This window comes from Centropristis striata, chromosome 5, assembly GCF_030273125.1.
Source record: "Centropristis striata isolate RG_2023a ecotype Rhode Island chromosome 5, C.striata_1.0, whole genome shotgun sequence".
In the NCBI taxonomy this organism is placed as follows: Eukaryota; Metazoa; Chordata; class Actinopteri; order Perciformes; family Serranidae; genus Centropristis; species Centropristis striata.
This window is the reverse complement of record NC_081521.1, coordinates 40,661,428-40,678,695: the sequence shown is the minus strand read 5'-3', so window position 1 is coordinate 40,678,695 and position 17,268 is coordinate 40,661,428. Positions and strand designations below refer to the sequence as shown.

At 37.7% G+C, this 17,268-nt stretch overlaps 1 protein-coding gene across 2 annotated transcripts in view; it reads left to right on the top strand.

The window, feature by feature from the left end:
• Positions 1 to 17,268, top strand: part of nup210 (nucleoporin 210) — an 83,747-nt gene that overhangs the window by 51,919 nt on the left and 14,560 nt on the right. For both annotated transcript variants that reach the window (XM_059333875.1, XM_059333874.1), the window contains exons 28-35: positions 7 to 165; positions 538 to 629; positions 750 to 924; positions 2,349 to 2,524; positions 9,853 to 10,073; positions 12,985 to 13,121; positions 13,834 to 13,948; positions 16,470 to 16,616. In XM_059333875.1, coding sequence (XP_059189858.1) covers positions 7 to 165; positions 538 to 629; positions 750 to 924; positions 2,349 to 2,524; positions 9,853 to 10,073; positions 12,985 to 13,121; positions 13,834 to 13,948; positions 16,470 to 16,616 — 1,222 coding nt within the window. The remainder of the gene's footprint in view (positions 1 to 6; positions 166 to 537; positions 630 to 749; positions 925 to 2,348; positions 2,525 to 9,852; positions 10,074 to 12,984; positions 13,122 to 13,833; positions 13,949 to 16,469; positions 16,617 to 17,268) is intronic.

The window sequence follows — 17,268 nt, the reverse complement described above, 5'->3', positions numbered from 1 at the left end:
TTGCAGGCTAACGTGGAGCTCCAGTCGGAGCACAACTTTGGCATGAGTGTGACTGGACGAACGAGAGGGCGGACGGGGCTGAAGGTGGTGCTCAGAGTCACTGACCCCGGGGCCGGGCAGCTAGCAAGGAACCTGCAGGAGCTCACAGATGAGATCCAGATCCAGGTACAGCACTGTGGCTGCAAAGACACCTGAGTCTGTCTGTGTGTCCTGAGCACCAGCATGATTAATAGTGTATATGCAGATATTTTATAAAGACCCCTTTATGGACTACTTTGCTTATCACAATCTTGTACCCCTGCTGCTTCTCTATAATAGAGAAAGCTGACATTTAAGGCAGCGGAGCGCTGAAGTTGCTGAGCTTCGGAATATCTGAAATTGTTAACTTTGTGAAGTGATAAGACTGCAGATTAGTTTGAGCTGAATGCATCCAGCTTCAAACTGCATTAAACTATGACATGTCACTTGTCCCCGAAACATCAAAGAATGATTAAAGCCCTCTAATAATTACAGTTTGAACATTTTGCTTTGATCAAGGTCTATGACAAGCTACACATGCTTAATCCCGAAGTAGAGGCCGGGCAGTTACTGATGGCTCCCAACTCAGCCCTCAAACTTCAGACGAGCAGGTGAGTTACAAATGCCTGCGCACTCGTTTCTATCTACTCCAAAAGTATAGACAAATGTGTGGATTTCATTTAGAGAACTTGGATGAACTTGATCTTACTGTGTGGTTCTGTGTCTAATAGGGATGGTGTAGGTGCGCTCACTTACCGGATGCTGGATTGCCCCGACCAGGTTGTTATCGCTCAAGTGGATGATAAGGGCTTCCTCGTCTCCGGCTCTCTTACTGGCAGCTCCTCTCTGCTCATCACCTCGCAGGAGACCTTTGGTGTCAATCAAACTCTCATCCTTGCATTGAAGGTCAGTTTGAGAGCCAGTGTTTCAGATTTCTGGTTTAAAAAGCACCCTATCCTTAGCCTGGGTATACCCAGACTGCCTTGCGCGCTCGAATTTAATTTCGAACCTCCATCCAGTCTGGCAACCAGGAAGGATTCCCAGCCCTGTTTTAGGGATCCAATCACAGAGCGGGGAGGGACGACAAGACGATGACGCGTACTACTCGCACTTGGAAGCTTGTAGTTTTCTTACGGATCCAACATGGCTGCTGCAGACGCGAAACTCTCTTTAGCTGTAGATGGTGTTTTAAATAGTTTAGAGCCAAAGTTGAAAGGCGAAAGGTCTCTCGGCGGCTCCACTGAGATCACCGGCGTTATGGTAGCGGCGCTATTAGCGTCGCTAGCGGCTAATAGCTAATAGCCGCTAGCGGCTAATAGCCCCGCTACCGTGGACAGCGGAGCCCCCAGAGGCCCGCAGCAGCTTGTTTGTTGCCCATAAAATCAGTGGATGTGTGTGGCTGAATGACATGAGGGGGAATAAAGCGTGAAAATAAATAATCTTGCAGAAAGCGAGAACTGGAGAAGCAAAGCAGCAGCAACACTCTCTCACAGACACACACACAACAAACATCCATCTCTGTTGCTCTACTACGTCATCTGGTATAACTGATCTGATTGGCTAAGAGCTACCTACAGACGCTTTGATAGACATTGTAAGCGTCCAATAAACGGCTCTGGAGGATCGTAAACCACACCTCCTCTACGGAGAAATGAACGGCTGGATTCCAGACCTAATCTCCAATGAGATTTGGTCTGGTGTTAGCCAGGCTATTGAAATCCTTGAAAATGCTTGAATTTAAATGTTGTATTTTCAAGGTTTAAAAAGTGCTTGGATTTTGGATAAAGTGCTTGTAAATGCTTGAAATTGTTACTGTATTTCTCTTGCAATCTGACTATATCCATCTATAGACTATAGATAATCACATGTGCATGTGCATGAAAAAGTGCATGAAACCTGAATTATTTTAAGATAATAAATAATTATTTTGAGAGTTTCTTATAATGTTTTGTTTCATCACAAGGCAAAGTTTTCATCTTATTTCTTTTACTGGTGAAAATTGGCTCTCATAGAAATTATCTTCCATTGTCTGTTCCTATTTTTTTATTTTACATATCTTAAGCAGTGGTTAAATATGAAACCAGCCTTTTTCCATATGACCCTAGCAAGAAAACATAAGGGAGATTCTGATGCCATTGCTTTTTATGTATCATTTCCTGAGCTATGAGCTGCCTGCGTTGTTACATTACTGTTCCATCTGCTGCAGGCTGATTCTCAGCGGGCCACACACACTGTGATCATAACAGCTGTAGTACTGGTCCTTGAAATGACAGTTGACATTGTCCCTGCGGTTACTGATTGCAACACTGGTTCTTCCCTTCATTTCTCAGGTGGTACCTGTGTCCTATGTGCGCTTCAGTACTAGTCCCGTGCTCTACACGGACACCAAAGAGAGCCTGAAAGCCTTCCCCCTGGGCATAGTGCTCACCTTCACTGTCCACTTCCATGCCAGCACTGGAGAGACCCTACACAGCTCCAACTCCCAGCTGACCTTCTCCACAAACAGGTCTGTTAACACACACACACACACACACACACACACACACACACACAGGGTTCGTACCATTGCTTTAAATCAGACCTGGGCATTGGGCGGCCCGCGGGCCACATCCGGCCCGTTGGCTGTCCTTGTCCGGCCCGCGTGAGGTTACCAAGAAATTAGAAATCAATATAACCGCGGTGCTTTTATTTTGAAAAATAGCAAACATTAGCATTAGCACTAGAGCTAACAAGCACTTTTACTATAGTTAAGACAACAAATATAGCCACTAATATATATGACAGAAGAAAATAAACTTTAACAAACCTTGTTTCCTGTCAGCCACTATAGAAGCCTTTAGATTCTTTATATCAGGGGTCTCAAACTCAAATTACCTGGGGGCCGCTGGAGGCAGTATCAAAATGACCAAAAAATACACAGAATTACCAAAAAAGACACAAAATTATTTTTTTTTGAAGACACAAAATGACAGAAAAAAACTAAATGACTTAAAAACAAAACAAAATGACCAAAAAAGGCACAGAATTAGCAAAAAAGACACAGAACTATTAAAAAAAGACACAAAATTATTTAAAAAAAAGACACAAAATGATCAAAAAAAGACACAAAATTACCAAAAAAAGTAATCAAAGGGACCTTCCACACACAACACGGTAAAGTGCCATTCATATAACACTCACATTAAACTTTCATATCAAGGTGGGGGCCACAAAATATCATCACGAGGGCCGCAATTGGCCCGCGGGCCGCGAGTTTGAGACCCCTGCTTTATATCAACTTTATATGAATTACAACGCAGTCATTATTTACAGTTCGTTTTTTTCTTTTAACCGTTCTACCGGTTATTTCCTGTCACTACCTTTCAAAATTAAAGCACCTGTTTCACACTGGATGGCACCTTTTCAAAATAAAAGCATCACAACATTGTAAAACACTAAAAGTCATTTACAGTTGTGTTTAAAATAAATAGAATAGTGATATAGTGATTGGAGTATTTACTACTTTTTACTGCTATACTTGATTTACTCCACATTAACAGTCTCATCATAACATGTGTTCCTATCAGTAGCAGCTCAAAACCAGATAATTTACTGTATTTTATAAAGCGATAACATTAATATTGAGCAGAATTTAGTTCAGAGTTTTGGTCCGGCCCCTGCAACCTTCGTGGTATTGGTCATGTGGCCCCTTGGGGACATTAATTGCCCACCTCTGCTTTAAATACTTGAAAATGCTTGAATTTTAATGTTGAATTTCAAGGTTTGAAAAGTGCTTGGATTTTGGATTAAGTGCTTGTAAATGTTTTAAATTCTTACTGTATTTCTCTTGCAGTCTGACTATAGATAACTGCATTTTCAATGGAAAAAAAATACATAAACTGAACAGCCTATAGCCTATAATCTGAAATGAAGGCCGCTCCACCTGTGTCGTCTTGTTTCTGAGATGTTTCTTGTTGCTCTACCCTGTATCTTCTTACTGAAGGGAGTTTTTCTAATTCCTAGTGGATGTGAGGGTCCTGCAGTAGCCTATTTGTGGGTCTTTCCTCCTAGTTTGGCTCGTGTTTAGTTCCACCAGCTGCCTGTTGATGATTTTTGTGAGCTTACTTTTGCTCCTAGCCCCTAGATTCCCAAACCAGTATGTTTTATGATATTAGCAAACAACTTTTAGTTGTTAAAAGTGTAATACCATTGCTGGTGGTATGGTTAAGTGAAATTACCCTTTTTAGTATCAAAGTACTCATATAAAACATGACATTTACAACCATTGAAAGGTACTGGAAAAGCTTGAAAATGGACCTCGAAAGTCTTTGAAAAGTGCTTCAATCTGACCACTGAAAAAGTGTACGAACCCTGCACACACAAGACTTTACACATTCATCAACGGTGTGACCCAGTCGCTGTTTTCTCATATGAACTCATTGTTCGGACTTGCCATGCCAAGATTGTTCATGTCAGACTTGTTCTCACTTACTCAAATATTGAGTTGTTTTAGGTGAGGAGTGGAGCGTTAGCAGAGTGTGCAGGAGGCAGGACGTAACATAATACTCCATGATGATTTCATCTCCTGCTGTTCCCTGAAATTTGAGACAAATTCAAGGAACAGCAAAAGTTTTTGAATCTCGTCATCTCCCCAGTTAGACACCTTGTAAAAATGAAGCTTTTTTCTTTATCCCAAGGCAGGGGTCTCAAACTCAAATTACCTGGGGGCCGCTGGAGGCAGTATCAAAATGACCAAAAAAAGACACAAAATTACTTAAAAAAAAAAAAAAAAAGACACAAAATTACCAAAAAAGCCCACAAAATGACAAAAAAAGACACAAAATGACTGAAAAAGACATAAAATTACTTACAAAAGACACAAAATGACAAAAAAAGACACAAAATGACTGAAAATACATAAAATTACTTACAAAAGAGACACAAAATGACAGAAAAATAACTAAATTACTTAAAAAAGAAACAAACTGACCAAAAAAGGACACAAAATTATTGTAAAGACACAAAATGACACAAAAAAAGACACAAAATGACACAAAAAATGACACAAAAAAATACACAAAATGACCAAAAGACACAAAATTACTAAAAAAAAAGACACAAAATTACCCAAAAAATGCACATAATTAGCAAAAAAGACACACAATTATTTTTAAAAAAGACACAAAATGACCAAAAGAGACACAAAATGACAGAAAAATAACTAAATTACTTAAAAAAGAAACAAACTGACCAAAAAAGGACACAAAATTATTGTAAAAAGACACAAAATGACACAAAAAAAGACACAAAATGACACAAAAAAACACACAAAATGACCAAAAGACACAAAATTACTAAAAAAAAGACACAAAATTACCAAAAAAAGAGACACAATTATTAAAAGACACACAATTATTTAAAAAAGACACAAAATTACCGAAAAAAGACAGAAAATTATTACAAAAAGACACAAAAATATCAAAAAGACACAAAATTACTATAAAAAAGATACAAAATTACTACTCGCTAGCTAGCTAGCTAGCTGTGAGTTCTCCTGAGAATGACCCGCTCTATTCACACATGGGCTCAAACGGACATTACATGGATTTGTACTGGTGAGCTGTCAGGCTAAAGTCTATTTAATGTGCGCTCCGGGTAACGTCCCGATGCGTTCAGGGTTGCAGTGCCTGTGTGAATAGCCAATGAGTGAAACATGGCTTCTAGACAAGCAGAGGAGGGAGGAGGATATGTTTTGCAGTTTGCTCAGTGCCCCAAAGTTGAAAAGCTATTATCCTGCTGCTGTGGGCTATTTATAGAAAGCGAGAACCAAGGCCTGTCTTTGAGTGGTCCGTTCCTTCAACCTCTCACAGCCTCGCGTGACCTAATGTCTCTCCGGATTTCACATTCTGGCAGACAAGCCACGTCAACCCGCATACTACTCACCCTCTACCAGCTGAACAGAACATTTTTTATTTTGAGTTTGTTTATCCATCATTGCGCTCCATATTATTTATTTTTTTTTATTGGTGAAATGACGTAACAAACAGGTGACATGAGAGACAAATACACTTACACCATGTGGACCACAAGTAGAGACGGTAGACATACAGCGCCAACAACAACAAAGAAAGACATGAATGATAAACGATTTGCACAGAGGCATCACAGGTGTATGTGTGCGCGTGTGTGTGTGTTTGTCTTCATATAGTTGTGAGGACCAACCCATGGCAGAATACCAACATTGTGAGGACATTTGTAGTTGTGAGGACATTTTTTCCAGTCCTCACAAAGAAAATGCTAGGATAGCCTCTAAAGGCCTTAATTAATCATCTGTATGAATTTCAGGGAAGGTCCTAACAGAGATGGTAAACCCTGAAATGTGTGTGTTGGGCTAGGGGAAGTGGTGGTCCTCATAACTATTAAAGACATGTATGTGTGTGTGTGTGTGTGTGTGTGTGTGTGTGTGTGTGTTTGTCTTCATATAGTTGTGAGGACCAACCCATGGCAGAATACCAACATTGTGAGGACATTTGTAGTTGTGAGGACATTTTTTCAAGTCCTCACAAAGAAAATGCTAGGATAGCCTCTAAAGGCCTTAATTAATCATCTGTATGAATTTCAGGGAAGGTCCTAACAGAGATGGTAAACCCTGAAATGTGTGTGTTGGGCTAGGGGAAGTGGTGGTCCTCACAACTATTAAAGACATGTATTTGTGTGTGTGTGTGTGTGTGTGTGTGTGTGTGTGTGTGTGTGTGTGTGTGTGTGTGTGGATGAGGGGCAGATGCTACGACATATGTATAAAAATATATAACATGGCTCATTTATATGTATCACACAATGAAAATAAATAGGCAAACAAAGCAAGAAGTGCTAACGATAGAAAACAAATAAACAAGAATAAATAAAATAACTAATTAAATAAATTAAAAAAACAATAATAATAATAATAATAACGAACAAAATAGTAATATTGAAAATAATAATAATTATATAATAATTATATATATATATATATATATATATATATACCCATATTATAAAAAATAAAATAAACAACATATAATATAATATATAATATAATAACACAGGGGGATGGAAGACATCTTACACATTTACAACAACATTGCGCTCCATACAATAATAATAATAATAATAACAAACAAAATAGTAATATTGAAAATAATAATAATTATATAATAATTATATATATATATACCCACATACATACGTATATAAAAATATAAAAAAAATAAATAAATAAAATAAACAACATATAATATAATATATAATATAATAACACAGGGGGATGGAAGACATCTTACACATTTACAACAACATTGCGCTCCATACAATAATAATAATAATAATAATAATAACGAACAAAATAGTAATATTGAAAATAATAATAATTATATAATAATTATATATATATATATATATATATATATATATATATATATATATACCCATATTATAAAAAATAAAATAAACAACATATAATATAATATATAATATAATAACACAGGGGGATGGAAGACATCTTACACATTTACAACAACATTGCGCTCCATATTGTTGCAATGCATTTAAATGTGTTTTTTCCACAATATCTTCTGTATTAGCCAGTGCTGTGATTCATCATACTGTTGGTCTTTGGTTCAGACTGTGAGCATTAATACCTGTAATGCAGAAGTGGAGGAGTTGAGGTCATGCTACGCCGCGCTAGGAGTTCACAACATAAATTTACTGGGCTGTTCCTTCAACCTCATTTCAGATGGAGTTGTTTCCACCTGAGCGAGTGAGCTAAATTAACGGGAGGAGTGTTGTGCAGGGACCTCCTGATGAGGGACTCCCTCATCTGTCTGCACAATAAATTGATTCTATTACCTTGTTCTCCAGGTGCTGACAGACAATTTTAGGGGAAACGTATAAAAATCAGAGTCATAAAGGTCCAGTAGTCTTGGGAGTACAAGGGCTGGCCTGTGATTAGATCCGACTGAGTCTCCGAGGAGCCAATTGGATTTTACTGCTGTCTGAGGTGGGAGCAGTTTGGCCCTATTTGTTCAGAACAGATGCTTTGGAGAGGAAAGCAAGACTTCTTTCCAGGGGAAAAATAAGATAAATGTAATTGGACGTAGAACTTTTGTAGCTGTAAAAAGAAAACGGTTTGCATTACTAGTTTTGTTGTTTTTTTTCCCTTTTTTTTTTAAATGGCTTGTTTTTTTAAAGCACCTTGAATGTATAGGGTTTGGAGGCTTATTCAATTGGAATTAGATAGACCACTTCCCCTTTTTGTGTGTGTTTTTAGTATGTATGTGGCTTCAAACACTATTGCTGCTCTTATCTTTATCTTGGAAAAGACATTTTTAATCTCATTGAAGCTTAACTGGTTAAATAAAAGTTTGGTAATAATGCACTGGAATTCTACTCCTTCTTTAGACACTTCATATTTTATTGTATTTTTATTGTATTTTTATATTTTATTGCTTGAAGTATGCCTAGGTTGTTTTTCTTATTTAATTGTGTTGTTATTGTCTCTGTGTGTAATGCTGCACTACTACACTGCAATTTCCCAGCTTGGGATAAATGTATAAAAAAGTATAAAAGTCTGTCTATCTATCTATCTATCTATCTATCTATCTATCTATCTATCTATCTATCTATCTATCTATCTATCTATCTATCTATCTATCTATCTATCTATCTATCTATCTATCTATCTATCTATCTATCTATCTATCTATCTATCTATCTATCTATCTATCTATCTATCTATCTATCTATCTATCTATCTATCTATCTATCTATCTATCTATCTATCTATCTATCTATCTATCTATCTATCTGTTTACCAATTTCTGTACTAACAATGATAACGCCACTTATGTTTGCAAATTCATTGGAATGATCGATAAAAGGTGGGGAGGTAAATTAGGGTTTGGATGAAATAATTTGAGCAGATGTGGGTGAATGGAGGCTCAGATGGGATCAATGAGGTACCGAGAAAGTAACCAGATTGTGAAGTGTAGTTTTTGTTCCTAAGACCCCGTTCACACGAGGACGGTCTGAACAGAAGACGCAAAAGTGGCGTCGCGTCTTCACTTTTTATTCCTCGTTTAGACGAGCGTTTTCGGGAGGAAATCTGCTGCATACGGTGACGCAAAAGTGTGTGAAATTGGATTGTATGCAGCCAGGCGGCATCACTTAAAGCCATAAGAGCATCTTTGGGCATGCAGAAGTTTTCACGCCACACATTTTCATCAGCTACTCCTTCCACAAAGTTCTCCACCATCACTAGATCTCCCAGGTCTCGTTCACAGCCGTCTGGCTCCTCCCACCAATCGCTGCATCCAGAATGTGATGGAGGTAATTCCAGATCCTTCTCTGTTCACTAATACTATCTGTACATATCCTGGACATTTGGTGGAAAGACTCCTGTAAGTTTATTAGAGCTGCCAGAGCAGCTTGAAGGTCCCACCATGGAAATAATCCCACGTTTCTTTATTTCCTGTACTGGAGCATGTATGTGACGTAAACACATACGTGACGTGAGCAGATCAGATCAGAGTTTTGTGTCTTGTCAGTGTAGACGACACGCTACGGAGGAGAGGATTACACTTTTCCACTTTGGAGGGTGGTTTCAGATTTTTGCGTCTTTAAGCCCCAAAACGCCGTCACCGTCTAAACGAAAGGCACTTCACATAAAATACTTTGTCGTTTTCACCCGCGAGCGTCCTCGTGTGAACGGGGCCTAAACCTACAGTAACTTCATTTTACCATATTTGATTTCTGTTTAATGAACAATTGTATTAGTTATAAATACAAACTAAACTGTACCACTGTTCCGTCCTGCAGAGATGACTTGGTGCAGGTGGGGATGGGTCCTAGTAACCACACTCTGACAGTGAGGACGGTCAATGTGGGCCTCACTCTCCTCGCAGTGTGGATCAGTGAGAACACGGCTGTGGCGGACTACGTTCCACTTCCTGTCGGGCACGCCATCCACCCAGACGAGGCCCACAGACTGGTGGCGGGGGATGTGGTCTGCTTCTCCGCCCAGATTACCAGCCCTGATGGTGAGACATGTACACTACTGGTCAAAAGTTTTAGAACACACCAACTTTTCCAGAATTTAATTGAAAATGATGCAGTTTAATGTCTCAGTGTACTCTGAAATGAATGCACATTTGCAACATTTAAAATTCTTGATTGAGCATGATAGTGTTTTGAAAGTAAAAAAAAAGATTCAAAATCACATTTTATGTTGGACTAAAGGACTAAAAAAAGACACAAAATGACCAAAAAAAGACACAAAATGACTAAAAAAGACACAAAATGACCAAAAAAAGACACAAAATGACCAAAAAAAGACACAAAATGACTAAAAAAAGACACAAAATGACAAAAGACACCAAAAGACACAAAATGACTAAAAGAAGACACAAAATGACCAAAAAAAAACACAAAATGACCAAAAAAAAACACAAAATGACCAAAAAAAGACACAAAATGACAAAAAAAAACCACAAAATGACAAAAAAAGACACCAAAAGACACAAAATGGCCAAAAAAAGACACAAAATAACCAAAAAAAGATACAAAGACTTACAAAAACATGAAAAGAATTAAAAAATGGACAAAATAGCCCAAGACTCCATAGAGTTAATTTGTTAACCCATTTCTTGTTCCCTGAAAAAGGCCTACTTGTATAATTCTGAAATGTACATTATTTTTCAGTTTTGGTTAAGCTTACCTTTTTTTATTTACCTCTGGCAGTTCACCACTTACCTTTGGACCCTTTCAAGCTGTTCATTTGACTTGAACTGCTTGAATTTCAAGAAAAAACTGGAAAAATTGGGGTGTTCTAAAACTTTTGACCGGTAGTGTATGTTGCAATAATCTGCTAATCCTTTGTGAAAATATGCAGTTGAAACAATCAAAGACAGAGTGATAAAAATGTTTTAGTAAATATACACTGAATTCTGAATTTGATACATTCTGTTTTTATTTATTTTTTTATTTTTTATTTTACACAGCTGACCAACTAAAATCAGGGCTGTACATGTGGAAGAGATGGAAAACATTTGGAAAGTTAATAGTTATTTATATTTTATTTGGCACTCCAGTGATTATAGTGCATTTATATGCGTTTTTCCACAAACCTTAATAAAATGTAATTTAATTTGTCTCTTTATTGTTCTCTTAAGTGGAATATTTCGGGCGCTTTATTTTATTTAATAATGAAGAACCTTTTATCTCGGGTCCTTTTTATATACAGTACTTCTTTTGGCCGAGAAGATCCTTATTTTTTTTTTTTTACCTTGCATGTTATAAGTTTTGTTTTAATGAAATGGACTACAAACAATAATAGCTAGACATTATCCTCTGCCTCACTACCTCTGTTGCACTGAAAGTAAACAGGTATTTAAAAAGAAAGTTAAATTTTATTTTATACAAGCTGTACATTTTAAAATGTTGTTCTTACCTTTCTTGTTCTTACCCTTTTTAGGTTTATTGTGATTGACCTTACCTGTAAATGTTTGATAAATTGAGAATATGTTTTTTTCTGTATATTCTGTGCTGTTCCTGTGGACCCCAGGAAGACTAGCTGGTTACTAAGGTACCAGCTAATGGGGATCCTTAATATTATACATATTACATATTAAAACATGTTATTCGGTCAAGTAAGACGAGTTGATACAGACCTCTTGCGTCTCAATGCGTGCACTCAATCGCCCTGGCGCGCGGCGCCACTTGGCTAGCACTTAGCTTAGCCCAGTTCATTCATTAGGATCCAAACAGATGGACAGTTAGAAGCGACCAAACTCCTCCACGTTTTCCCTATTTAAATACAGTTACACGAGTAGTTAAACGACCAAGTATGGCGACACAAAATAAAACGTGGCGCTTTTCTAAGCGGATAAAAAGGAGAACTATAATGTATGCAGTGGTGGAATGTAACTAAGTACATTTACTCAAGTACTGTACTTAAGTGAAATTTTGAGGTACTTGTACTTTACTTGAGTATTTCCATTTTATGTAACTTTATACTTCTACTCCACTACATTTAGAGGAAAATGTTGTACTTTTTACTCCACTATATTTAGCTGACAGCTTTAATTACTTTTCAGATCGGGATTTAACATGAAAAACATGATCGGTTTAAAGTTTAAAGTGACATTTTCTAAATTAGACCTCATAAAAGCATATTAAATAGTTAAAATGAGCCCTACCTTGAGAAAATAAAATGCTGCTTATATAAATGCATCAATAATAATTATCAAATAATATATTGAGAATATATTTAACAATCTGAGTGGGGTCATTCTGCAAAACAAGTACTTTTACTTTTGATACTTTAAGTACATTTTGATGCTGATACTTTTGTACTTTTACTGAAGTAAGTTTTGAATGCAGGACTTTTACTGTAGTGGAGTAATTTCACAGTGTGGTATTGGTACTTTTACTTAAGTAAGGAATCTGAATACTTCTTCCACCACTGAATGTATGGCGGAATAGCACTTGGGAGCACTTCGACTCGGCGCAGTAATATCATCACTCCTGAAAAATCTTCTCCCCTCAGGAGTGATGATATTACTGCGCCGAGTCGAAGTGCTCCCAAGTGCTATTCCGCCATACATTATAGTTCTCCTTTTCATCCGCTTAGAAAAGCGCCACGTTTTATTTTGTGTCGCCATACTTGGTCGTTTAACTACTCGTGTAGCTGTATTTAAATAGGGAAAACGTGGAGGAGTTTGGTCGCTTCTAACTGTCCATCTGTTTGGATCCTAATGAATGAACTGGGCTAAGCTAAGTGCTAGCCAAGTGGCGCCGCACGCCAGGGCGATTGAGTGCACGCATTGAGACGCAAGAGGTCTGTATCAACTCGTCTTACTTGACCGAATAACATGTTTTAATATGAAAAAAACGGTGGAGTGTTCCTTTAATAAATAAACAAATAAATAAATTATCCTCCCTTCTCTGCAGGTGCTCGTGGTACTTGGAGCTCCTCAGCCAATGGGATTCTTCAGGTGGATCCTAAAAGTGGTGCAGCAGTAGCCAGAGACTCGGGGACCGTTACTGTGTACTATGAGATACCTGGTGTCTTAAAAACGTACAGAGAGGTGAGTTAACTGTGGCTGCAATGCTTCACTGACAGTGTTTCCCTTTTAAGTCGTGACTGTGATGAATGAGCTACAAGAAACCGCTTCTAATTATGCAAACGGCACACTTCTCTGGTTTCTTTATTTCTACTTTGGACGCCTCTATTCTCCAGAGATTCTGATCCTCTCCACCAGTGCATCACACCGTCTCAATCCTTCAGCAATACATCATAACAAGAATAAAAAAAGTAGTACAGCAGACATATAGTATATCCATCATCACCTTTCAGTAACACATTGTTTCTGCCTAATGTGTGTGCCCGACACTAAGATTCTCATATGTGATGGAGTGTGGAAAAGGATTAATTGTCTCTCTCTGAGTGTCACCCTGCTCCTCCCTGCTCGTGAGCTGAATGTAACCTTCTGTTTTATATGAATATTTCCTATTACCAGAACAAGAATTGATGAGATTTGGTGCGAGGTATTTTATCTTAAAAGAGAAAGGTGCTCACAAGCATTATAACGAAATGGACAGAATGGAGATGTGTTCTTTTATCAGTGTGAGAGGAGACGGTGATAGAGGTAGCAATGATGTTATATTAAACTCGCAGCTGTGTTTTAATTAGTTTGGTTTCAGTGTGTGGTGTGATTGATGCAAACAATTAGTTTTGCATGTAAATTATAATGTGATTATTCCAAACATGTCTGAATCTTTCTCTGTTTGGTGGTGTAGGTGGTGGTAGAAGCAGCTACGAGGACGGCTGTTATGGCGCAGGCTACTTCTGTCAGGATCGGCAAGGAAACAAAAGTCATACTCACCACCAGAGGGAGAGGAACCAACCTCATTGGTACTGACTCACTTTTTTTTTTTTTTTTTTAACTCTTTTTATTGGATTTTTCTTTTCAAACCATAAAACAAGACATACATTCAACAAACAACAGACACTTCAATCAGAAAGGAGAACAAAAAAAAACAAACATACAGACAGACAGGCAGTTCAGGCCTTTTTTTTTTTCCCCATAATGATGGGCTATAATGGCTTAAATAAATAACAGTGATCACTTATTGCAAGTTTGGTCTGGAGATACATACAGGAAAGTGGAAAGGTTAAATCTTGGTTTCAATGTAATCCATAAATGGTTTCCAGGTATTCTCAAAGTTATCTGGGGAGCCTCGTAACATAAATCTCAATTTCTCCAATTGAGGAGGATCAATCTCCGTGCTAACAGGGTGACAAATTTGGTTATTCTAAGTTTATTTCCAGAAAGATTCTTGTTCATCCCTCCCGCTATACCAAAAATAGCTATCAGAGGATCTGGCTGAACTACCGTTTTGAAGACCTCTGATAGCGTTGTAAAGATTGAACTCCAATAGGCGTGCAGGTTGGGACAAAGCCAGAATGAATGTGCCAGGGAGGCAGGAAAGGCCTTACACCTGTTACTGACTCACTTTTTAGTGAAAAATAAGCTAAAAGGATAGTTCAGCTTCTGGGGAAATACCCTTAACCCATTTAGGCCTAAAACGGCTGGAAAAAATGGCTTTAAAACCTCTGGGCGATTTTAAAATCAGCCCCTAAAACCTGAAGTTTTTCTGGAAATTCAACAGAAGTGTCAACGCTTCCTACTAAATTATCGATTTTTCAGCCTCTGTAGCAGATAGAACTGAAATTCAAAAAGTATTTGAGAGCTTATAGCTGTTATATCTGAGCTCCCTCCGCTATAGTCGTCTTCCTCCATGATTTATAAGTTCTGGAAAAGTCCCATGATGCATTGTGACACTCCCACATGTATTCTGATGCATTTTGTTGGCCAAGAGACCGGAAATTGGTGGAAAAAACTACAAATACTACAAAATGACTTATCCACTTTCCCGGCTTTAATGGTAGAATAACTCAAGAGCGCTCTCGGTTTTAATGGTAGAAATGCGGTAGTGCTTTCCCGGCTTAAATGGGTTAATTAGCTTTCTTACTGAGAGTTAGGTGAGAAGATTGATACCACCCTTAGGTCTGTATGAAGCTACAGCCCATCAGCCTGTTAGCTTAGCTTAGCTTAGCTTAGCACAAGGACCTGAATAAATAAAGAACGAGCTAGCCTGGCTCTGTTCAACAGAAACACAAACACAAAATCTGCCCCCCAGCCCCTCTAAAGCGTCATACTTAACATTTTATATCTTGTTTGGTTTTATACAGGTAAAAAAATCTGTAAAGTGACAATTTGCTGTTATGGGCTAGACTATTTATCATCAGCGACTTGCAACTTTGGAGTGTCCGCTGGCAACTGGCAACTGCCCAGAGCCAGTAAACCATCTGGCACGCATACAAAACAACAACTTGTTGTTTTATGGATGGATGAGTCAAACAAACAAGATGAACAGTTAATATGTGAACTTTAGATGTGTTGTTTTTATCTTTGTACAGAGCCAGGCTAGCTTTTTCCATCTGTTTCCAGCCTTTTGCTAAGCTAAGTTAAGTGACTGGCTGCAGCCTCATTTATGACAGTGGTATCAGTCTTTTCATCTAACCCCCCCAAAACATTTTCACATCACATTTTTTAAGTCTGTTCTCTCATTTGTAACTGCCCTGTTGAAAAACTAAAGACTTAGAAATAAATCATAGTCACAAATATTGACAGAATTGTTTTGAAAGTGTGAATTTGAGCACAAAGGTCATGTATCTAAGTAGTTCTCAACCTTTTTGAGTCGCGACCCCCACTTTAACATGCATGTTGTCCGTGACCCCCACTCACTGAACACAATCTCACACGCACAGTTCAGATCACCCAAAAAAGAAACAAAATGACCAAATAAAGGAAACAAAATGACCAAAAAAGACACGAATGGACCACAAAATGATCAAAAAAGACACAAATTGAGCAAAAAAGACACAAAATGACCAGAAAAGACACAAAATGACAAAAAAAGACACAAATTGACCAAAAAAGACACAAAATGACCAAAGAAAAGACACAAATTGACCAAAAAAGACACAAAATGTAAAAAAAAAAGAAACAAAATGGCCAAAAAAGACCAAAAAAGACACAAAATGTAAAAAAAAAAAAAAAGACACAAAATGACCTAAAAGGACACAAAATGGCCAAAAAAAGACACAAAATGACCAAAAAAACCCCACAAAATGACCAAAAAAAAAACACAAAATGACCAAAAAAGACACGAAATGACCAAAAAAAGGCATTAAGTGACCAAAAAGACTAAAACACATTAACACTTAATTAACACAGTGGAGACAGAGCTGACTTCCAAAATGATTTGGCGACCCCCAGAAATCATCTCGCGACCCCAATTGGGGTCCCGACCCCAAGGTTGAGAATAGCTGCTGTATCTATCTAACGCCAGTGTGTTCTCCCATGCAGGAACCTGTTCCTCTGCCCAGACTCAAGCTATCTCTCAGCTGCAGCCAGAAACCTCCGTCAGCTGCCATCTCAGCTTTAGCAGCGATGCTGTTGACTTCTCTGCTAATGACGTCTTCAAAACACACACCAGCTTTGACTCCAGCATTGGTAAGGCCGATCTGAATTCAGACCAGGGATCTTGTTAATGGTTGAAGAAGCAATGAGTCTGTTATATCTGTATTAACCCATTAAGTCCTAAAGTGCCTGGGAAAAAAATGCCTGTAAAACCTCTGGGCGATTGTCAAATGACCCCCTAAAACCTGAAGTTTTTCTGGAAATTCAACACCTACTAAATAATAGATTTTTCAGCCTCTGTAGCAGATAAAAATGAAATTCAAAAAGTATTTGAGAGCTTATATCCATGGCTTTCATACGAAGTTGAGTTTATTTGTCCAAACCTTCAATAAAGTTTTTTTTAAAAATCAACAAACTCAGCAAATGTTACATTTGACTGAATAAAAAATCCTATGCATAATACTAATACATGCCCATTAGCAAGATGCTAACATGATATGACCACTGGAAGAACACGACATAGTTCTCATTAGCCTACTGTAATAAAAAATAATAATTATCATAATAATAATAATAATAAATAATAATACATTTTCTATATTGCACTTTTCAGGGTACTCAACGACGCATAATGTAATATAAGACATAAACAGTCATGATTTCTTATATCATCATCACAATCAATTATTATTAATATTAATATATTATTAATAATATTATTATTATCTCCAGATGGCCACAAATC